General features: G+C 41.1%; 1 protein-coding gene across 1 annotated transcript in view; it reads left to right on the forward strand.

Annotated features, from left to right (window-relative positions):
- Window positions 1-6: 6 nt before the first annotated feature.
- The window catches only part of PLOD2 (procollagen-lysine,2-oxoglutarate 5-dioxygenase 2), a gene marked incomplete at its 5' end in the record, with an annotated part of 115,642 nt that continues 96,317 nt past the window's right edge, over window positions 7-19,331 (forward strand). The window contains one exon of the mRNA XM_019503547.1: window positions 7-64. Coding sequence (XP_019359092.1) covers window positions 7-64 — 58 coding nt within the window. The remainder of the gene's footprint in view (window positions 65-19,331) is intronic.

The following is a 19,331-nucleotide window of genomic DNA, read 5'->3' on the forward strand; positions in this document are numbered from 1 at the left end:
GCGTGCGCCTCGCAGCGCTGGGGCCCGCTCCCGGCCGAGGCGGGGCCGCCGCCCATCCCCACAGGTGAGGCGCGACTCCCGGCCCTGCTCTTCCCCGCGGCGCCGGGCCTCCCGGAAGGGCAGGAGGACCCGCCGGGGAGCATGCACTCGGGGCCGGGCTGCAAAGCCCCTTCGTGCCGTCTCCCCCCGGTCTGCGCGGGTCCCGAGGGCGCCGGGAAAGAAGCCGGTTGTTCTCTTCCTCCTGCCCCCGCCGGGGCCAGGGAGCCTGTTCCCTGCGGCATCGGCAGCTCCCGCTTAGCGCGCTCCGCTTCGGCTCCCTCTTGCCCTTCCTCACCCTTCTGTTCAGGGAAACTTCTCCCGTCCTTTCTTATCCCCCCTCCCCCATTCAGATGTCTGTCAGTCTCCCAAAGGAGGTTTCTTTAAGGCGGGGAGAAAATAGAATAGCCCACTGTGCAGCTCCTAACTTCCTCTGAGCGTTCATACTTGAACAATCACAGATGAAGTTGGTGGGCTAGGGTAGATGGGGGGCCATCATGTATTTAGCAAAGAGCAACGTCAGCCTTGCAGAAATCTACACATGCCCTGACTAAACTACCGCACCTTCTCCCCCCACTGGGGCAGAGAGTTGCTTTTTTTTCTATTAAGTGATCAGTCCTCCTTCCTTTGAGTCATGAATATCTTACCTGGCAGGGGAAATACCATGACAAAAAGCAGTGCAGTTAAAATGTCACTGTGTAGTGGAGGGTGCACCGTTGTCTGCTTGCAGACAGGACTCCCTAGGAAAGCCTCATAGTTGGCTTCCCACGGGCCCAGCTTCCATTGGGAGGATCTTGGCTACACCCCAACTTTATGGAAATCGGAGATTTCTCCCTAGCTTGTTCCTGTGGCCATACATCTGAAGGCAAGCAAAACTCTGGGGCATTTGAACCCCAGGTCTCTGGGCTTGGGTCTCCACCTAAGATGCCTGCCAAAAGGTTTGGAGGTATCTGAAGCCCGAGGCTGAAAATTTTGGGGCAGAGGATACTTGCCAGTTGTAGGGCCACGTAAGGTTCTTGAATGATTCAAAGGATTTGGAACTGATTTGGCTGACCTCAGACATGAAAAATTTTCCATAAATAAATAAATAAATAAAAATAAAATAAAATAAAAAAAAGAACATGTGGAGAGCCATGCAAGGTGTTGATGAGTTTATTGCTCCTTCCCCTCCCCCCACAAGTTCCTGGAAAAGCACACTCTGCTTCCCTAAACTTAACTCCAATACTTTGTTAGCAGTTTTCTCATAGCACAATGAACTGGAGACATGACTACCCCTCCTTTTCCCTCCCAGGCTTGTTCGCTTTCTGCTGCTTGTATCCTGTAATATGCTAGTCCAAGGAGCTGGACGGCAGCAAGAAATTCAATCCTTAGTGTGTTAAACAACAGTAAAAGAATGTCTGCATCAGTCCAGTTCACAGAGAGGTGCCCAAACGTGTCAGAATGTGTCGGTGTATTTGAAACTGGCCATATATTTTGAGATTTAATGTTGTGACATGCAACTTGCTTTAGCTTTTGAACTAATCTGTATCTCTAAGTGAATTGTGTTTGGAAAAGTCTCCTACCCTGCTAGATTAAAGTCTTGGCTCACTCAAGCAAAGTAATACATTTATTTGTAATATCTGGTTTAGGTGTCTCTGATTCTGCCAAAGGGAACTTTTCTTTGAGGAACAGAGCTTGTAAATCTCACCTTCTTTGACAAGATTGTACCATTGGGACCCTGGCTAACAATATAAAATCTGCCCTGATGTATAGCAGATTCTCTAGACTGGTGAAGCTTGCTCATCTTTAGCTTCTTTGCATATAGTTGGTTCTTGCCCTTTAAGCAGTTGACTACTGCCTGGGTTTTGAAGTGTGGCAGAGGTGTGTGCCTTTGTTACCATTCTAACTGTTCTGTATGGAAACCTGGAAAATTGCAGTAGTTATTGAATAAACTCTTGAGCTTCTATTTCTGTTGTAGCCAGGACAGTGTCAATGAGGTTTTTATAGCAAACCCTTGGATTTAATTCTGTTCTAAAGACTAGTTGTGTAAAGACTCCTTTTCAAACTGTTACAGATACCTTAATTATTTTAACGGAGTGTTTTAAATAAGAGTTTTGGGTTGGGTTTTTATAGTAGGCTATCAAGATTAGCCAGTAGTACAACAATTTAATAAATGATCTAGTATTACATTAGACTTTTCCCCACCCTTTGTTAACTAATTCTTAATGTGGAAAAAAAATTAAAAACATACATTTAAATTAATTAAATGCATTTTAAAATGCATTAAAAATGTATTGAATCATAGCTACTTCTGCCAACTTGGAAACTGCTTTCTATTTCTTGGCACTAGACACTGCTGGCTGTGTTAGCCGGAGCCTCTAGCTTTAACCCTTTAAGTGATTTCCCTGAGTTTGATTGAGCCATTTCATTGAGCTCTTTTAAGGATGTAGTACTGCTTATGGAAGAGTAGACCTTGCTTTGCCTCCACTTTATCAGCCTTGGGTTTAGACTGTTGGTACTTTGTAGAGTGCGTGTTTTTACAATATATAACAAATACAATTAACATATTAAATAGTCAAACCATAGGTCACTAATGTTAAATATTACTTGTTGCAGGGATGTGGAAGAGTGGCTCCCAAAATATACTGTACTTTATTTTTTAATCTGCCTACATAGTTTTACTGGAAAAGGTTAATGGCACTTAAATATAGAATTGTAAAAGCTTGTGATGGGTTACAAAAAGACTGTTTCCTGATGTAATTTCGTTTGTAATTACTGTGCAGTTTCAACACTCTCACTAGGGTTGACTATAGTATGTTTGACCTTCCCTAACCTAAAATGAAAATAGTAGAAAAATACTACTTAATTGTTCAAACTGAAGAAACTAAGAATATTTCATAAGATTCAAACATGTATCTAACTTGTCCATCTTTGTGGACGACAGTTTCTTTGTTGACGAAATGTAATTTTTCTAGTTTCACCATATTTGGTAAACGATACATGTTTTGCTGACTAAACTGAGAATGTAATGGGTAAAATAAAGCTACGTTGACTCTAATCTTTGTAAACCATTTCCTTAGGAAGGGAGATCAATTACCTTCCCACTTAAGGCACCGTGGCAGCTGTTCACACAAGTAGTTCCTGGTATCACTTAATTGCTCTCCAAAATGAGTAAAGGCTCTATTATCTGGGCCTCTGACTTAATCCCATTATATTAAAAGTGATAGAGGGTAAAAGTACTATTCTGTATGATTTAAAAAGGAGTAGAATTGGACCGGAGTATCAATTTTAGTTGTTTTTCTAGAATTGTGGTTGGAATTTCTTAGGGTATGTGCAGATGTTTACTGTACCCAGTCTATCACACAACCTTGATTTGTGATTGTAGATCAGGAGCCGTGTGTGCAGATAACTGTTGTGCTGGGAGCTGCATGGGGACCTAGTGTAAGTAACTAAGGGTGGGCAGGCAGGTTTGCGGGATGAGGTGAAGGCAGGGAGGATTAGTGGGTCTGTGGTGGGGGGGTGGTGATGGGGAGAGTAAATGCTGAGGGTGGTTAGGGGGCTACAAATAGCCTGATCAGGGTTGTTGGGGTAGGAGGATCACAGCCCCAGGGCTGGGATTTCCAAGGTCTGGGGCTGTGCTCTGAATGTGTGCAAACATTCACTAGATTGGGCTAACGTGTTCTCAGTCTAAGTTAGTGTACCTTCTTGGGGGAACTAACATATAAGGCCAGCCTTATTTTTTTTGTGCAAGATTTAACCTTCCCAAATGTCTGCACAGATTGGCATTTAGAGGGAGGAATGTAGTTTACTGCCTTAGCCCTCCCATATGAGGTGAATGGCTGCAAGGGTTTCTCTGCTAATTATTTACATTTAGTTTTAAATGTGCTTTGCTCATCTCATCATTGAACAGATTGTTCACAGAGTTTAGATTAGCTCATACCGTTTACCAAATCATATTCCACTCTTATTATTCTTATACCATATGGGGCATATGGTGTACTTTACAGGCAAACTAGCGGCCTAATTTAGTATTGCCCTATGGCTGCTTTTCCTACATTGTTGCAAAGATGCCATTGAGTGTAATCTCCCTTCACTCCTTGCTGGGAATCATTGATAGGTGGTGGGCCTCAATATAGGAAGCAAATTGTGAGTAAACTGGGCGAGTAAGGTGGGTGGGATCATTGCTACAGTGTTCTTCTACCCCAGTGGTTTTTGAAATGTGAAATGCCCTGTAAGAGTCATTGCAACAGATAAAATTAGGACAGTCCTTGGCCTACACTGTGGTCTGAACTGACATGGGGAAATCACAAGTTGCATCTGCTTTTCCTTGCACCAAAACCGGGACAAAAACCCACCAATGCAAGGACTAACTGACAAGCTTAGCACTCATTCCTGCAGAGGCTTGCTTCCAGACATATTACATGCTACCCCAAGTTCTTCTATTGACTTTAATGAGACTAGTCCTACTAGGAAATTCTGTGCCTGGTAATAAGTAAATTCAGCATTAAATTTGTCTTAGGTGCTTATATGGACCTATTTATTATAGTATTTGAGCACTTCAATATCTTGAGTATATTTATTCTGCCAACACCCGCACAAGGTATAGAGGTGCTATCATTCACATTACACAGACAAGAAACTGAGGCAAAAAAAGGCTAAATGGTATTCCCAAGGTTGTGCTGGCAATTTGGCAGAGCATAAAATTGAATTTGGGTTTCATGCATCCCATTCTGATACCTCAAGCACAGGGCTGCCCAGGAGGTATTTATTTACATACGTAGTGTAAATAAAATCAATACAGACACCTCTCCTATGTTATGATTTATTTACCCAAGTGTTTGCAGGCTTTGGCCTTTAAACAAGATACACCTGCAGAATAACTGATTATAGTGGATTTTCAGTAGCGAAGTGTGTGTGAGGGCGGTAGGGAAATTAACAGTAAATAAATGAACCTTTTAAAGTCTGTGCTTCATGAGCAACTAAATTGGTTTTGCTTTCTTTGTATTTCTTGTTACTTTCTTTCCCTGTAAACATTGAATTACCACTGAAGGCTTTACACAATGTTTTTGACACTCTTGGAAAGTATTCACAGCATACAGTTTACATAAAAAGTGAGGGTGGAGGGTGGCTTATGCAGTTAGCTGAAAATTATAAACTATATAACAGGTTAGACCCTTTGTCACTTCATTGCCTCACACAATTTAGGGTGAAACTAGTTTCATTATAATCAATATAGTTATTTGCAATCTAAGGCCATGTTCAGAATGAGATGATGCCAAAAATTTGGTCCAAAGACATTAATGTAAAGCACATTAACTGAACTAGTCACAAAATAATGTTCTACTCCATGAATGTGAAAGTGCCAGAAATGTGGTATTTAGCACCCAGGTCTTGATCCAGTAAACTGCTATGTACATGTGCTTTGGTTTACATGCTGCTAATATGAAGCTGATGAGACTTCTCTGAGAAGGTTCAGGATCAGGGTTTAAACTGATTATTTCTTATATCTGGTATGTTTTTGCATTAAGACAATCCATTTCCAAATATGTTAATTAGTTTTTTCCCCTCCTAAATTTAATTACTTGCTTAAAAACAAAAAGTAACCAGATCCCTGAAACTGAGAAACCAATTTGTGCAGTGACTAGTGCTATAAAATATATGTAACCATAGGTGGTACTACATTAGATTATATATCACATAAAAAACCCCTTCTAGTTATTTTTTTTTAAGTCTACCTTACCTGTGCTCAAATTGATTACTTTACATGAAGGATGAGTAATGACATTTCAAAGACAATTTAGACTTTATTTGATTTTTTTTACGTGTATAAAAAATGAACCAGAATTATGTTTCAAAGAGGTAAGGAATTTAACAGATTAAAAAGGAGCAGTTTTCCATTTAACCCGTGACTTTAATTCTCTCCAGCACAAAATTGTCTTGTTTGATCAAGTTTCTGTAGCAGGAATGTCTTGAAACTATCTGCATAGGAGTATTTTTAGATATTCACATAGTTTTATTCAATGTTGGAATGTAATTTTAAAAGTACAGATGTGATGGTCACAGATAGTGATTTTCAGAGGATTGTCTGGAGTTTCGATATTATATGAAACCTGTATTCACATTGTAATTTGGTGAACTGATATGACAAATGCCCCTAAAATGGATTATTTATCCCAAAATGTGACTTTTTTTCACCTTCAACTTTTATGATCTCTGGTACTTGAACACCCAAACCATGTTAGTGATAACCATATTATAGACAGAACAAGTCTTGTACATTTGAATTGTCACAAAATAATCTGCCTTGTTTATACTCCAATAAGGATAATGTGCTGTGAATATCTGTGTATTCCCTTCATATCATGGCTGTGTTGGTTCTAATTCAGTAATGTTTTGCATTACCATAACTACTTCCAAGGGCAGATCCAGAGGGGGTGAAGTGCTGTACCCCCCTTTCTGACCACATGGCAGGAGCAGCAGCTGGAGACTTTGTCCCTGAAGAAGTTAAGTATCCCGCTGCTTTCTCTGGGTTCTGAGGCACTACCTCCCTTTCCTATCCTTCCTCTCTCCTCTACCTGCTCCTCTCTCCACTGTCCTGGGGGCAAGGGGAGCGCTTGCCCTGTTCCAGCCGGGCTGTATCAGGGCTGGGCTCAGCCCAATGTGGTGGCAGGCAGGCAGGTTCCCTCTCCTTGTGCCTGCTCCTGGGTTGGCAGGGAACACCTGAGGGGACTGGTAGGGTGGGGGAACCCTAATGTTGCTTGTCCCGGGCTGAACCAAGCCCCTGTGCAGCCCAGCTAGAGCAGGACAAGAGCTTCTCCTTAGGACATTGGCAGCGGCAGGTAGGAAAGGGGAAGGGTGGGAATGTGCTTCTGAGCAGGGAGGGGAAGGGTGGTGGGGAATCCTTACATTAAAATCCCTGATGGCTGCTCCTGTATTGCCAGTTGCCCTTCTCAGTAAGAGGGGAGAGGAATTTGGGAGTGAGCAATAAAGTGTTGCAGTGTTGGAGGCTGCTCCTGCAGCTTTCTTTGTAGAATCCTGGATCCACTTTTGGCTGCATGTACTCGTTGTTTAAATCTAACAAATGTTGGAAAAAAAGATGCATTGAAAATAATTGGTCATTCTGTCCCTTGTCCACCTAAACCATAAGGCATTTCTGTGCAATGTATTGTATACCTCTGGACATTTTTATGCAGAAGTACTAAGCAGTTTTTGACCGATTTGCTAAACTAAGACAATAAAATGCAACCCTGCTTTCGTTAGGACTCTTATATTGGAATTCATATAGTAACCATGAGCAAAACCGATTTAGTTCACTTCTTGGTTCACCAGATGCTAGTGAATATCTCTTGCAGTAATGCAGATTTAAAACTTTGTTGTAATAAGAGCTCTAAATTAACACAAAGGCTAGTCACGTTTTTCTTTACCTAATGAAACAAAATATATCTGGGCATATGTCACCTCCCACTGAAGTCAATGCTTTGAGCCTGCCCAAGAGAACCATTTTAAGCAGAATATTCCAGAAGTTTTGAGGGATAAGTTTCTGAGTATAGCCTCTCATTGATTTGAGATCTAGTGAGGGAATGAATGGTATGGTAGAAGGGAAGGCTTATTATGGCAGCAGGCTTCCCAGTCTGTAAAAGAGATGGTTTGGGAATTTTAATGAAAGTTATGTCAAACAACAAGAATGTACTTTTTGTTGAAAACAGCAATTAAATTGAGGCTTCCTGACCGGTGATTTAAATTGTGATTTAGATCATGATTAGCTTGATTTGATTTAGATCCAGTCCACCCTGCTGTGGGATGAATGAGGGTGAGCATTGGCAGGGCGCTGCACAGCACCAAGGGCTGCCTGGGTGTCAGCTGCAGCAGCCCTGAGCTGCCTGGCAGGATGTGGCGCTGCACAACACCCTGCCAAGCAGGGCTGCACCCGTGCAATGCAGCAGTGCCAGCGTGGATGCCAGGCGGCCGGGGCCGATCTCCACTTTCCTGGAGGGCCGTGCCGTGAGGCTCTAGCAGCCCCGATGGCTGCTAGAAACAAGCTTAGCAGTACGTTCATTTGTTGGTCTATTCTTCATTTTTGTCTTGATTGAGCTGAAAGCCTTCCAGTTCTGTTTACAAGAAGCTGCTGTTGGTGGACTGCTTAGGATCCTTATTCACGAGAATAATCTGGGATACCGTGTCATCTATTGAAGGACACTGCAAACCGTTCTTTGTGCACAGCAAACTATGTAAACACTTTGGAGCCGAGTTCCATGTAGTTGCTCCTGGCAATAAAAGTGCAGTTTCCTTCCCCTGCTTCTCTTTCTGTAATTTCTTCAAAATCTGATTAGCAAAAATAATGATTGTTGAATACCTTTCAATCACTTTGCAGTTTGCCAATATTGTCTTCATTGTATTCACACTTACTATGTCCTTTGCCAGAATATTGAACCCATGAGCAAGACAGCCAAATACTATTAAATGAGGATACCTTTCCTTTAATATTTGCCATGCAGCTTTCATGTTACTTGCACTGTCAGTTACAGGGGCTTGTACCCTGGAGGGACCTGCACATTCAGTCTCTTCACTCAGTAACCTGGCTACGTATTCACCTGTATGATGAGAAGATTTGGTAGCAATTGCTTTCAGGAATATTGTTCAGGAGTTCCTAACATAATGTTCAATAAAGGATTTCCCTGTACAGTAAAAGTTCTGTTAACCGGCACCTTACAAGCCAGCATGTTCTATTAACTGGCATGCCAGCTTGTAAGATAAAGTGAAACTGGAAGTGCCCACAGTGGCACTTCCGGTTTCTCTGAGCCCCCACGGCCTGGGGCAAAGCAGCCTGTGCTGCCAAGCCCCCACGGCCTGGGGGCATAACAGGCTGTGTGGGGCCTGCCTCCCTGTCGTGGGGCCCGTGGGAGGGGCGGCAATGCCCGGGACACAGTGGGAGAAGTGGCGGCCTGAACAGGCAAGGATGCCTGTTCGGGCCACTCAGCTAACCAGCATATTTTGTTATCTGGCATCCCCCATTCCCGGGATATGCCAGATAACAGTTTTTACTGTATATCAGTCCATCCACGTGACATCAGAGTCAGTGATTCTGCTTGACCAACCCTTTGAATAACCATTGTTTGAACTGTCATACTCTCTATTTAAGAGAGAATGTAATAAGCGATAATGTGAAGGTAAGTTATATGATGATGAGTTAGCTTGTAATAGTCCTTCCAGTTTTGATTTTCACATATGGAAAGAGGTGTACCACTTGCAAATATAGCTCCAGCTAATGTCTCACTTGCTTTTTCTTGATCTTTTTTTCACATTTTGTCTACAAAGCTTGATAAAAAGCATGACTGTCTTCAACAGCTACTCGCGGTGGATTGCATATCTAGTGACAGTGATCCTGAAAGCAAGGATCCTGCTGCTGCTTTCCCCCAGACCTGGCAAAAACTAACAGATCTTATGCAAACACTTCCAACTTCCCCAACTCAAGAAAAGGAAATGAGAGGCCACTCTGTGTGTTTGCTGAACTGAAAGTGAAACAAAAATTAATCACAGTTTTAATTTTGGTTTTACTTTTGCTTGCAGTCTGAGATGAAATAAGCATTTTAAATTGGTTGTGATTTAGCCTGCACAGCCAATTAGGTGAATTCATAACTTGATTTTTGGTTTGGATTATAATTTACCCTCCTGTTTACAAATCAGTAAAACATATGTGTACTCTCCATGGAAAATTTTCTGCCCCATATCTCTGATCAGAGCTGAACGTTTTTTTTTAAATGTAATATTTTTAGACTTATAAATGACACTCCTTAAGGCAAAACACTGGAATAAACACCTGTATTAATGCAGCATATTTTAATTTATTTTCTTCCCTTTAGGTAGCTTTTGACTGTTTTGCAGTGAGGCATACTTTTATTTATACGAAGTACAACAGGAGTGATTAATATGTAGATAGTTCCGTAGATTAAAAACAAAGACATATGGGCCAGACTTTCAGAAGAAGTCAACACACGGTGGTGTGCTCTTTTGAAAATGTAACCCTTAAGCTAAACTGAGTGTTGACTGTGGCTGTATTTCTGGTACAGAGGTACATATTTGCTTATGAAATACTATTCAAAATATGTTCTAGTATTAACACAACCTAAGGTTTTAGAATTGCCTATTAACAATTTAAGAATATAATCTGTAACTTAAAATTCTAGATCTTAATGATTCTGCTTGAAGTCTTTTTGTTCTTCTGCCACTTCATTCTCAGTGTTTGTTTGTTATTTATTTTTACTTATTTTTAAAATATCCCACTCAGTTCTGATTAAATAGCTTAGGGCCCAATTTTGTAAGAGACTGTTTGCTGAAATTAGTGTGATTTATAAACTATCTGTGTCTCCTGGATACACTTGGGACATAATGGGGCTAGGGAAGGCTTCGGAACAACAAGGTCTTGAAAGTATAACAGAGAAAGCTTTAATGCTTTAAACATATTCCGCTTTGTGTTCATACAAACATGTGCCTTTCAGGTTAAACATTTTGAAGAATATAATGTATGGCTCTTCATTGGGGCAAAAGTATATAAATATATATATATATAAACATAAACATAAATGTATAAATGCATGCTGTTTCGGCAAGTTAGGTTAATCAAGAATCCTGGGAAAAATTTGAAGATGCTTCTGCTCTTCTACCTGAAATATGAGCTATGCCAAGCTCTTAGTTTAAGTATAAATTTTCGTTGCCATTATTTTTTATTTTATAAAATTGGTTCATAGAATACCTCACTAACTGAGAGGGATAGAAATATATATTCAGGATTTGGTTTATTATAGAGTGTGCTTGTGATCTGTGTCTGTCACCGGATAACATTGAATAAATTGATCTGCACCAATCTAATGTATAGCTATGTTTATAAATGTGGTAAGCTGTCCCCTTTTCCAGATGCTTGACATCTTTTCAGAGAATCTGGTTTTTGTTTTAAACTTCATTTGAATTAAGTTTTGAGATTCAGATTAACAGCTGTTACAAGTTACTCACTTGTCAGTATATTGGCAAAATTAAAATGAAAGCATTCCAGCTCTTGCATTAACGGATTTGGTTTTCCTTTCAAAAGGCCAAGGCTAAGTGCATGATTGATAAGCAATGTAAGGTGATGTTATGTTAGAAAACTGGCTTTCAGGTTGTTCTTAGGAGTTTTAAGTTCCCGGACAGATAGCAATATAATGTCTGGACAAGGGTGGAATAGAAAGAAAGCAGAAGAGCTACTCTGACCTCCCCTTATGACATTGCAGTGGTCTGGTGGTGCACCATAAGGAGAAAGAATAGAATTGTCATTAGCAGAGCCAAAATAAGCCAATTCAGACATGCTCCCTTTCTCATGCTGAGCTTTCTTTTCTTGAAACCATGGCAACATATACAATATTGTTATGGGCCTTGGGGGATATTGGTTTTCTTAAATGTCTTTATACTATGATGGAAATATTGCTTAGGTGCTCCTTAAAAGTTCTTCTGTAAATGTTTTAATTAATTGGGAGCTATACCCAAATGAGTAAGTAGTACTCTTCTGTGTGTAGTTTTATGCGGAGGAAACCCCTTCTCCCTCCAAAAGGTACTATTCAATAGGTTTTAATTACTTTGCCTGGTACAGAAAATGCTGTAGAGCATCTTATCCTGGAAAATGTATGTTCCAGAAAGATGGATAATCTGTTATCCACATTACATAGGGTTAGTCATATGTACATAAAGGATCACCAAAGGTTATTAACTGTTCTTCTCCTCAAATCTTTATTATTCCTATCATAAAGTTTTGGGAAATCTGAGTTTTGAATTCCATTGAGTTGTTTCAAAGTCTAAAAATCACTCCTCTCTGTGCCAAATGAATTGGATTTAAGGGTATGAACAGAACTTGCTATTATCATTTATACTTACTGCAATATGCCTGAGTCAGCATACTTACAGAAGCAACAACAATAAAACTGCATATTTTGTACATGTAAAGCTGGTGTTATTCTGGAAGGCATCTGTCAATAGAAGATGCTGGATGTGTGGATGTCCGAGTTGAGAGCACTGCTCAGGTCTTATAAGCTAATTTTCTATGTACAAAAAGCATTGCCTCTGTTCAGTGGAAGAAATTTGGGAAAACTGCCTACTATTTTTTCCCCTTCTTTTCAGGTTCACAGTAGATCAGTTTCTGTGAGTGCAGTCTCTTAATTCTGCAAGTTACTTTATTGCCACTCGATACTGATGATCAACATTAAAAATTGCTTGGGGGATTCTTTTTTTCTTCTTCTTTTCATTGCTGGCTACTTGCTTATTCTGTTCCATCCTTTATGGATTTAGGAGACTGGAAGTAGAAAGGATAATAGTGGAGTCAAGATTCGTATGAATTCAAATAATAGCTGATTTCTATCCATAGAAATGCACATCCATTTGGGAAGTGAACAAGAGGAACAATTGTCTGTTTTGAGAAACAACTGTTAACAGCTGTCTTCATTTTTATGCAGTTTGGTTTGGAAAAGTTTGTCAGGAATAGTAAAGGTCATTATGGGATGCTGGTGTCAGTGGCATTTATTCAATCCAAATTTTCAAAACCACAGTAATTAAGAACTAAAGAAAGGGAAACTCACATTGAAAACATATTTTTATGTCTGCACGTTCCTCCAATGCAGGAGAAGCATGAGCAGTTGCTGTGCCTGATATACAATGCTGATAGCTAGATAAACCTGCTTCCCCATTGCAAGAATTTAAATTTTCACTTGGATCCTCTTTCACAGAATCACTGATTTAGGATGTGAGAATGTCGTGTGCCTCCTGAGGCTGGGGGGACATGGCAACCACTTGCAGGTGGTGGCGGCGATGAGCAGGGAGCTTCTGCAGGCGGCTGCAGCGGTGTCAATGATGGAGGCAGGCCGAGCAGGGAGCTCCCACGAGCGGCCATAGCAGTGAGGTGGGGAGGGTGGCGAGCACCGACTGGCAATCACTGACCACCCGCAGATGCCGCCAGCAGTGTCGGTGGCAAGGCTGGGGGGGCGTTGTGAGTGCCAATTGGCAACCATCTGCAGATGCCACCAGTGGCGAAGGGGGAGGGGGGTGGTGAGCGGCGATTCCTGGCAGCAGTGGCCAATCTCAGAGGCTGCACTGCCCATCTTAGGGGGTGCACCCTTTACACATCACCAATGAGTGATTCTTAGCTTTGGTAACATGAGATCCTTTTAAAAGTGCCTCAGGGTGCCGCACAATATTATCAGTGGTAGGTGTGCAAACACTTTCACGTAATTCACAAGGTAGGCCAGGAAATTTCAAGTAGGAATCCATCATATCAAAAACATTTCTGGTCTGTTGTGTTCTTTTTGAGTTCTTTGCAATAAACTAATTGCTGTATTATTTATCCATAGTCTAAAAACGCCACAACAGAGATGGCTAAAAACGTAGTTTCAGAGGGGTGCCTTGTGTCTAACGAGTAGTGCCCTGAGTCTAAGAAGTTTGAACCATTTACTCTCCTTCACTGTACTATTTTACATGTTTACTGGGTGTTCTTAATGAATACTTTCCTACATACTTTTGTTCCCTCTGGCTGGTGATACAGACCAATAGTATTGTAATTCCTTTGAGAGGTTCTGGTAATGATGTAATCCACAAACAGAAACCTAAAATTGTTTTATGCAGTCACCAGAACTTTTTGGAAGGTATGTATTCCCATAATTGAACATGTTTTTTTGTTTCACTGTCTGAAGGGTATATGGATCATATACTTTTCATGCAGAGTATGCTGTCACACTAGCGTGTCTGTGCCAATGTCTGCAAGGTCTGGATTTAAGAATTGATCCTTGGCTCCCACATGGAAGTGAATAATATTTTGACCACTATAAGTCTGACCACTATAAAACTATTGTATAAATTCCCAGTAGCATCAATTGACTAATAGTCTGTGTGTTTTCATTCAAGATAAATTTAAAAAAAAATGTGAGTTTGAGAGAGTACATAGCTCAAGACATTTGTTGTCACATTTGTTTGCCAAAGCACTAAGGTGGAGGAAATTGTTGCTGAAACATGAAGGAATTGTTTTATTTCCTGGCTTAGAACTTGTTGGTCATATTATTGAAAACAAAGGGTCTGAATTATAGTTTTTACCCTTGGAAGTAAATATTCTGTTATGGTGTTAGATCCTTAACTATAACAGCATGAAGGGCAACAGTGGAGGGGAATTTATTTATTTACTAAACACTCATTTAAAATTGTATATATTACAGATATCTAAGATAGAGCCATGGCTTTCACAGCCAAATATTTTCAAAGTGCTTCCATATTTGTAAAAAAAAAAAAAAAAAAGATAATTTTTATTTAAAAATAACTATTTTTATCACTGGAGAGGTTGTCAGCCAAATGCTGACACACTCTCAGCTGTTTCCTTAGTAAATTATTTTATTTTCTCAGGAGTAAATTATTTTATTTTCTCAGGAGTAAATTATTTTATTGAAAGTAAGTCTGCTTTGTGAATGTAACTGTCAGAATGACCCCTTGGCTGTAACTTATTAAAGTTTGGGTTGAAGTTTTATTTTTCACAGCCTCCATATCGCATGAGAATATAAAATTGAATATTTTCTGTTCACATAAATTCAGATGGTACTTAAGTCTGAGTAAATACTGGGCCTGATCCTTGTCAGTCTGACAAGTGAAGGTAGTGTCAGTGTAGTATGTGTTGACAAAGGCATGTTCCCAAAGTACAGGATTGCCCAGTGGTAGTATGCAGTTCCCTTGCCCCCTGCGGCTAAGTACAGACATTGAAAAAGCCCAAGGCTAAATCAGTTAAATCTTTGCAGGTTAGTCTAAACTGTGGAAATTGAACTGAGAAGCAAGTGCATAGATTTTTCTCTTGATTCCAGAAATACAGCCACGTGGCTGCAGTGGCTCAGGCTAGAAGCTGGGGGGTGGTGCTAGAGCAAGCCCTCTTTTTCCCTTTGGTAGTGGCTGGAAGGCTGGAGGGAAGCTGGAAGGCTGGCAGACCTTGGATGCAGTCTCAAGCAGGTTTCCCCTTCTTCCCTCTTTCTCAGCCAGCCAGAGCGCTGATAGTGATCCCGCTAGGGAGCAGAGCGGAAGGGCCAACCGTGCTCCTCTGGAGCAGACTGCACAGCTCAGCTTCTTTGCAACTGTGCTCAGCTCCAAAAGGAGGATGCGTATTGGGCCCAAAGAGGTTTATGTTGGTATGCACGGTTTTGCCAGTCTGCTCTACCCCTGAATTTGCATGGATTATCACTAGGTATCAGATGCTAAACAGAGCACTTAGCCCTTGATTTGTTGGCTCAGAATAGTGAGATGTGGCTGATCTGAAGTGGTCTGCTAGGAATTAGGCAGAGATCATTGTCTTGTGGCCCTTTCACTGTGCTTTTTGCTCTCCTGCCCCAATCATTACATCCTGGAATTGAAAGGCAACGTTATTAAACTTACTGGACCTTGCTCTGGTCTCACTTTATACTCTCTCAGCTTCAGCAAAATTGCTCCTTACATATATCCACATAACAAAATTTGGAACCAATCCTTTTAAGGACACGCTGCCTCCTAAATTCTTAGGTTACAGTTAATTCAAGTTTCTTTTAAATGGTAAATTTCTCTTATCTATATCTTTATAAAATGTTTTGATCCAAGATATAGATAAGATGCTGGAAGCTAGCTGTGTGGCAGGATTAATATATTTTTTAAACCCGGTATGATATTTTAAACCCAAAGGAGTAAAGTATTTTTAAAATTGCCCAGAAATGTAACTAATTTTCAAAGTGAAAAATGTTAAGGACAAGTTGGTAGGGAATGTAATGCTGCATGTATATAATAATCTTTTTGGACAGAATGCTTGTTACTTGCATAAAAATAAATAATCACTTTACTGACATCAAGGAAAATAGGCTAATGTAATACCAATGTAAGTGAGATCAGAACAAAGCATATATATGATCTAGATGTAATACATTAGTATTTTTGTCTAATAGTTTTTTGATTTGGATGAAAAGGGAGCTGCTTTAGGTTCTTAATGTCCTGTGAGTATCTGCTAATGTAACTGCATAATTTTTGCAATGCCTCTCCAGATGCCTTGTAGACAGTATGATGTCATACTCTGTCTGCTCTCTTAAAACAGATTCCTAAGTAACACAAAACAAATGAAACAAGGGATAACTATTCTATAAAGAGATTTAAATTCTAAGTATGGTAGCTATAATTGCTACTGCTCTGGTAATTCATTTATACTCACGTACCTAACCTTTTATAACCTATGACTGGTTACATGCAGTATTTAACAATTGCTTGACTATAATATTTTAAAAAGTGTTCAACAAGGGCAAATGTACTAAAATATAAAATATCTTTATAGTAAATAGTACCTTTTTCAATATAGCCTCTACTTGGTGTGACACTAAGTATGTTATAAATGCATTTTATAGGTCCATTTGTAGACCAGGGTTAGCATCAACTGTGTTGTATAGCTACTTGCATGTCTCCATTTTACATAGTCCTAGTTAAAATTATTCTTCTTTTGGCACATTTGCTTTCTTCCATTCTTCATGAGTTTAGAAAAGTGTGGGGTGGGGGAATGGGAAGGGAGTGTAAAATAGTATACGTATTGGAATATTATATAACTGTATAAAAATCTTGGATGAGGTAAACAGTGCAGACTGCTTGTGCCCCAAAATACTTATGGATTATCTTTAAGAGTTCCTAAACAAGAAGTAATAACCCTAACCAGCACTTCTAGCAACTTTTGCTTGTCAGAACATACATTTGTTTGAACTTTTTTTCCTGAGCCACTAAGTCAAATATAAATATAAATAGGAGGGGGAAGAGTAAAAGTTAATTTGATCCACCCAGGGTTTGGCACTTGCATCAACTTGTCTAGTGCTGATTAGAAAATACTTGTGGTTGATGTTTGACAGGAAAGGGTAGGTATAAAATATGTCTACCCAAACCAAATTCTGCAATTGTAGCCAATTCTTTACAGTTCACGTCGGAAACTTTCAATAAGGGATTAAGTTGGCTTCATAATACAGTCTAGTATGATCACACTTTCCAGTGTGCTCTAACTTAAAAATGCAGCAGTTAAAAACAAGTAGTGCATAATTTATTCTTGTTCCACAAAGAAAATATTTCCTTTTTGTCTTCCATTCCGTTTAGCCATTGTCCAGGATAAATTGAGTGTGTGTTCTTCCTACCTTGGTGAATCCTGTAGAAATATTCTAGACTGGATGACCTTTAAGGCAAGCTATTTTTAGTCACCCTGAACACTTACTACACAGTTAGCGTCTGATTCTAAGTCATTGCTTCTGGCAATGCATCATACAGGAATCCTACTGTGGGATTAACCAATACATTTCAAAGCCATGTGCATTATTCTAATATTATAAAAGTCTGTCTGTCTGGCCCATCCCGCGAGCCAGAGGAAAAGCCGTCCTGCCATGGCGGGGGCGGGGAGCAGGCCCAGCCCCACACAGCAACTTCACGGGGAAGGGAGGAGCAAGTCTTCTCTCCCCATCGGGCTTGGGCCCACGCCTCCACCCCCACCTCCACTCCCCCACATTGGCCCTGAGCCTGTCCTTTGTTGCCTTGCCCCCACTGGGTCGGCCCAGACCCACTGCTCCCCCCTGTCTCCCGCTGCCACTGCAGCCTGGCTTCTCCCCACCTTTGGGTCTGGTCCTCCCCTGCATCGGGCCTGGGTCTGCTCCTCCGTTCTCCCTGCCACTGTGGCAATGAGGGCGGGGAGCGGGCCTGGACCCCAAGCAGCAGGAAGGAAGGGGGAGGGGAGAATGGGCCCCAGGGCTCTGTCCCTGTCGGCTCTCTTCCCCCCCTGCCCCCACCCCCCATTGTTCTTGGGCAATTGCCTAGTTTTATTAGATGCCTGGAAGTTCCACCTAAGGCTGCTCAAAGATGCTAGGGACAGAACTATGAGAGAATTCCATTCTAAAGCTTGGATATATATTTTTACATACCTTATGAGTATGAACAATTGGGATAAAAACTGTGAAATTCTTTCTTGTTACTTCAGGTGCTTCCCATTTGGCTGGGAATGTATCAGCTACCTTTCTCGTACTATTTTGATACTGTTATGGATCAGAACCAGAAAATACTGATGCACAAGGCCCATGGGAGGGAGGAATAAATGTCCTTTCTAACCTCCAGGAGTTTTGGTTTAGTCGGTTATTGTTTGTTTACTAATCTCGATGAAATCTTACCATTTGGAGTATAGTATATTTCTCTGAATTCTTTTAGCCAAAACAAGTCCCAGATGTTTGAGTTTTAAGCCATTGATTCATTCCCATCGCTGACATGTACCTATGTGTGGGGAAGAAGGGAGTAGCTAGGTAAGCAACCAGAACAAATACACTGTGCAGTAGCAGTAGCAGAAATTTTGACTAATGTTGGACCTACCACCCATTCCTGATTTTAAAAAAAAAAAAAAAAAGGTAATTAGACCTTGAGCTGAAACTCCATAGTTTAAAACAGATTTAAATAAGCCTAAAGGGACAAGAATAAGTGGAACAAGAATACATTCCATTTCTTGAGAAAGTGAAGCAACATGTGCAACAGTTTAGAGTGTCTGTTAAAAGTAATTAATTTTAATTTCATTTCTCTTAAGAGCTTTGTTTTAGAAAGTGACTGTGCTTGACTACAGCCCAGGTTGGAGAACTGAGACATGCCCTGGAAGTCAGATTAGTCTGGATAGAAAGTTAATGTGCAGTGAGAATCCTGCATGATTAGCCAGGATCTGGAGTTTTCTATTCACTGCAGAAAAATGCGAATTTTTTCTTTTAAAAGAGAAAAACATGGGAAATGGTGGGTTTCCCTTTGCAGGCTGGACGATTAATTCAGATAACTTGTTACGCAGAGAACAGAGTTCCAGCCTGCAAGGGACTGCTTGGGGCTGGGGGGAGCAGGATGTGGGGGGTGCCACATACATGTGTGTGCACACATGGCTAGCAATGCAGCCAGCCAGCATGGGGAGTAGCTCCCCCAGCTGCCTCCAGGTAAGTCGGGGCGGGGGGGTGGTATATATGATGTTGGAGGCGGGCTGGGGGCACTGCCTGGCTGGGGTGGGAAAGCACAGCCATGGGACCTGGCTGGGGAACAGGAGGTAGCCATGGGCAGCTTGCCTGGGGGTGGGGCAGAGGGAGGGGCTGGCTCCCTGCCACTGTGCGCATTTTCAGGGAGAGGGATATGGGGGGCATGTGATCCCCTCAAAATTTATGGGGTGGGGGTCAATGCAGGCTGGCTGTTTTGGGTTCAGGTTTCTCTGTCCTGCCGCCCTCATCCCAGGGCCTCTGGCCCAGTGCGTGGGACCTGGCACCTATTAAATGGGTACTTTGTGT

This window comes from Gavialis gangeticus, unplaced genomic scaffold, assembly GCF_001723915.1.
Source record: "Gavialis gangeticus isolate Ggan-Ray unplaced genomic scaffold, GavGan_comp1, whole genome shotgun sequence".
Lineage (NCBI taxonomy): Eukaryota > Metazoa > Chordata > Crocodylia > Gavialidae > Gavialis > Gavialis gangeticus.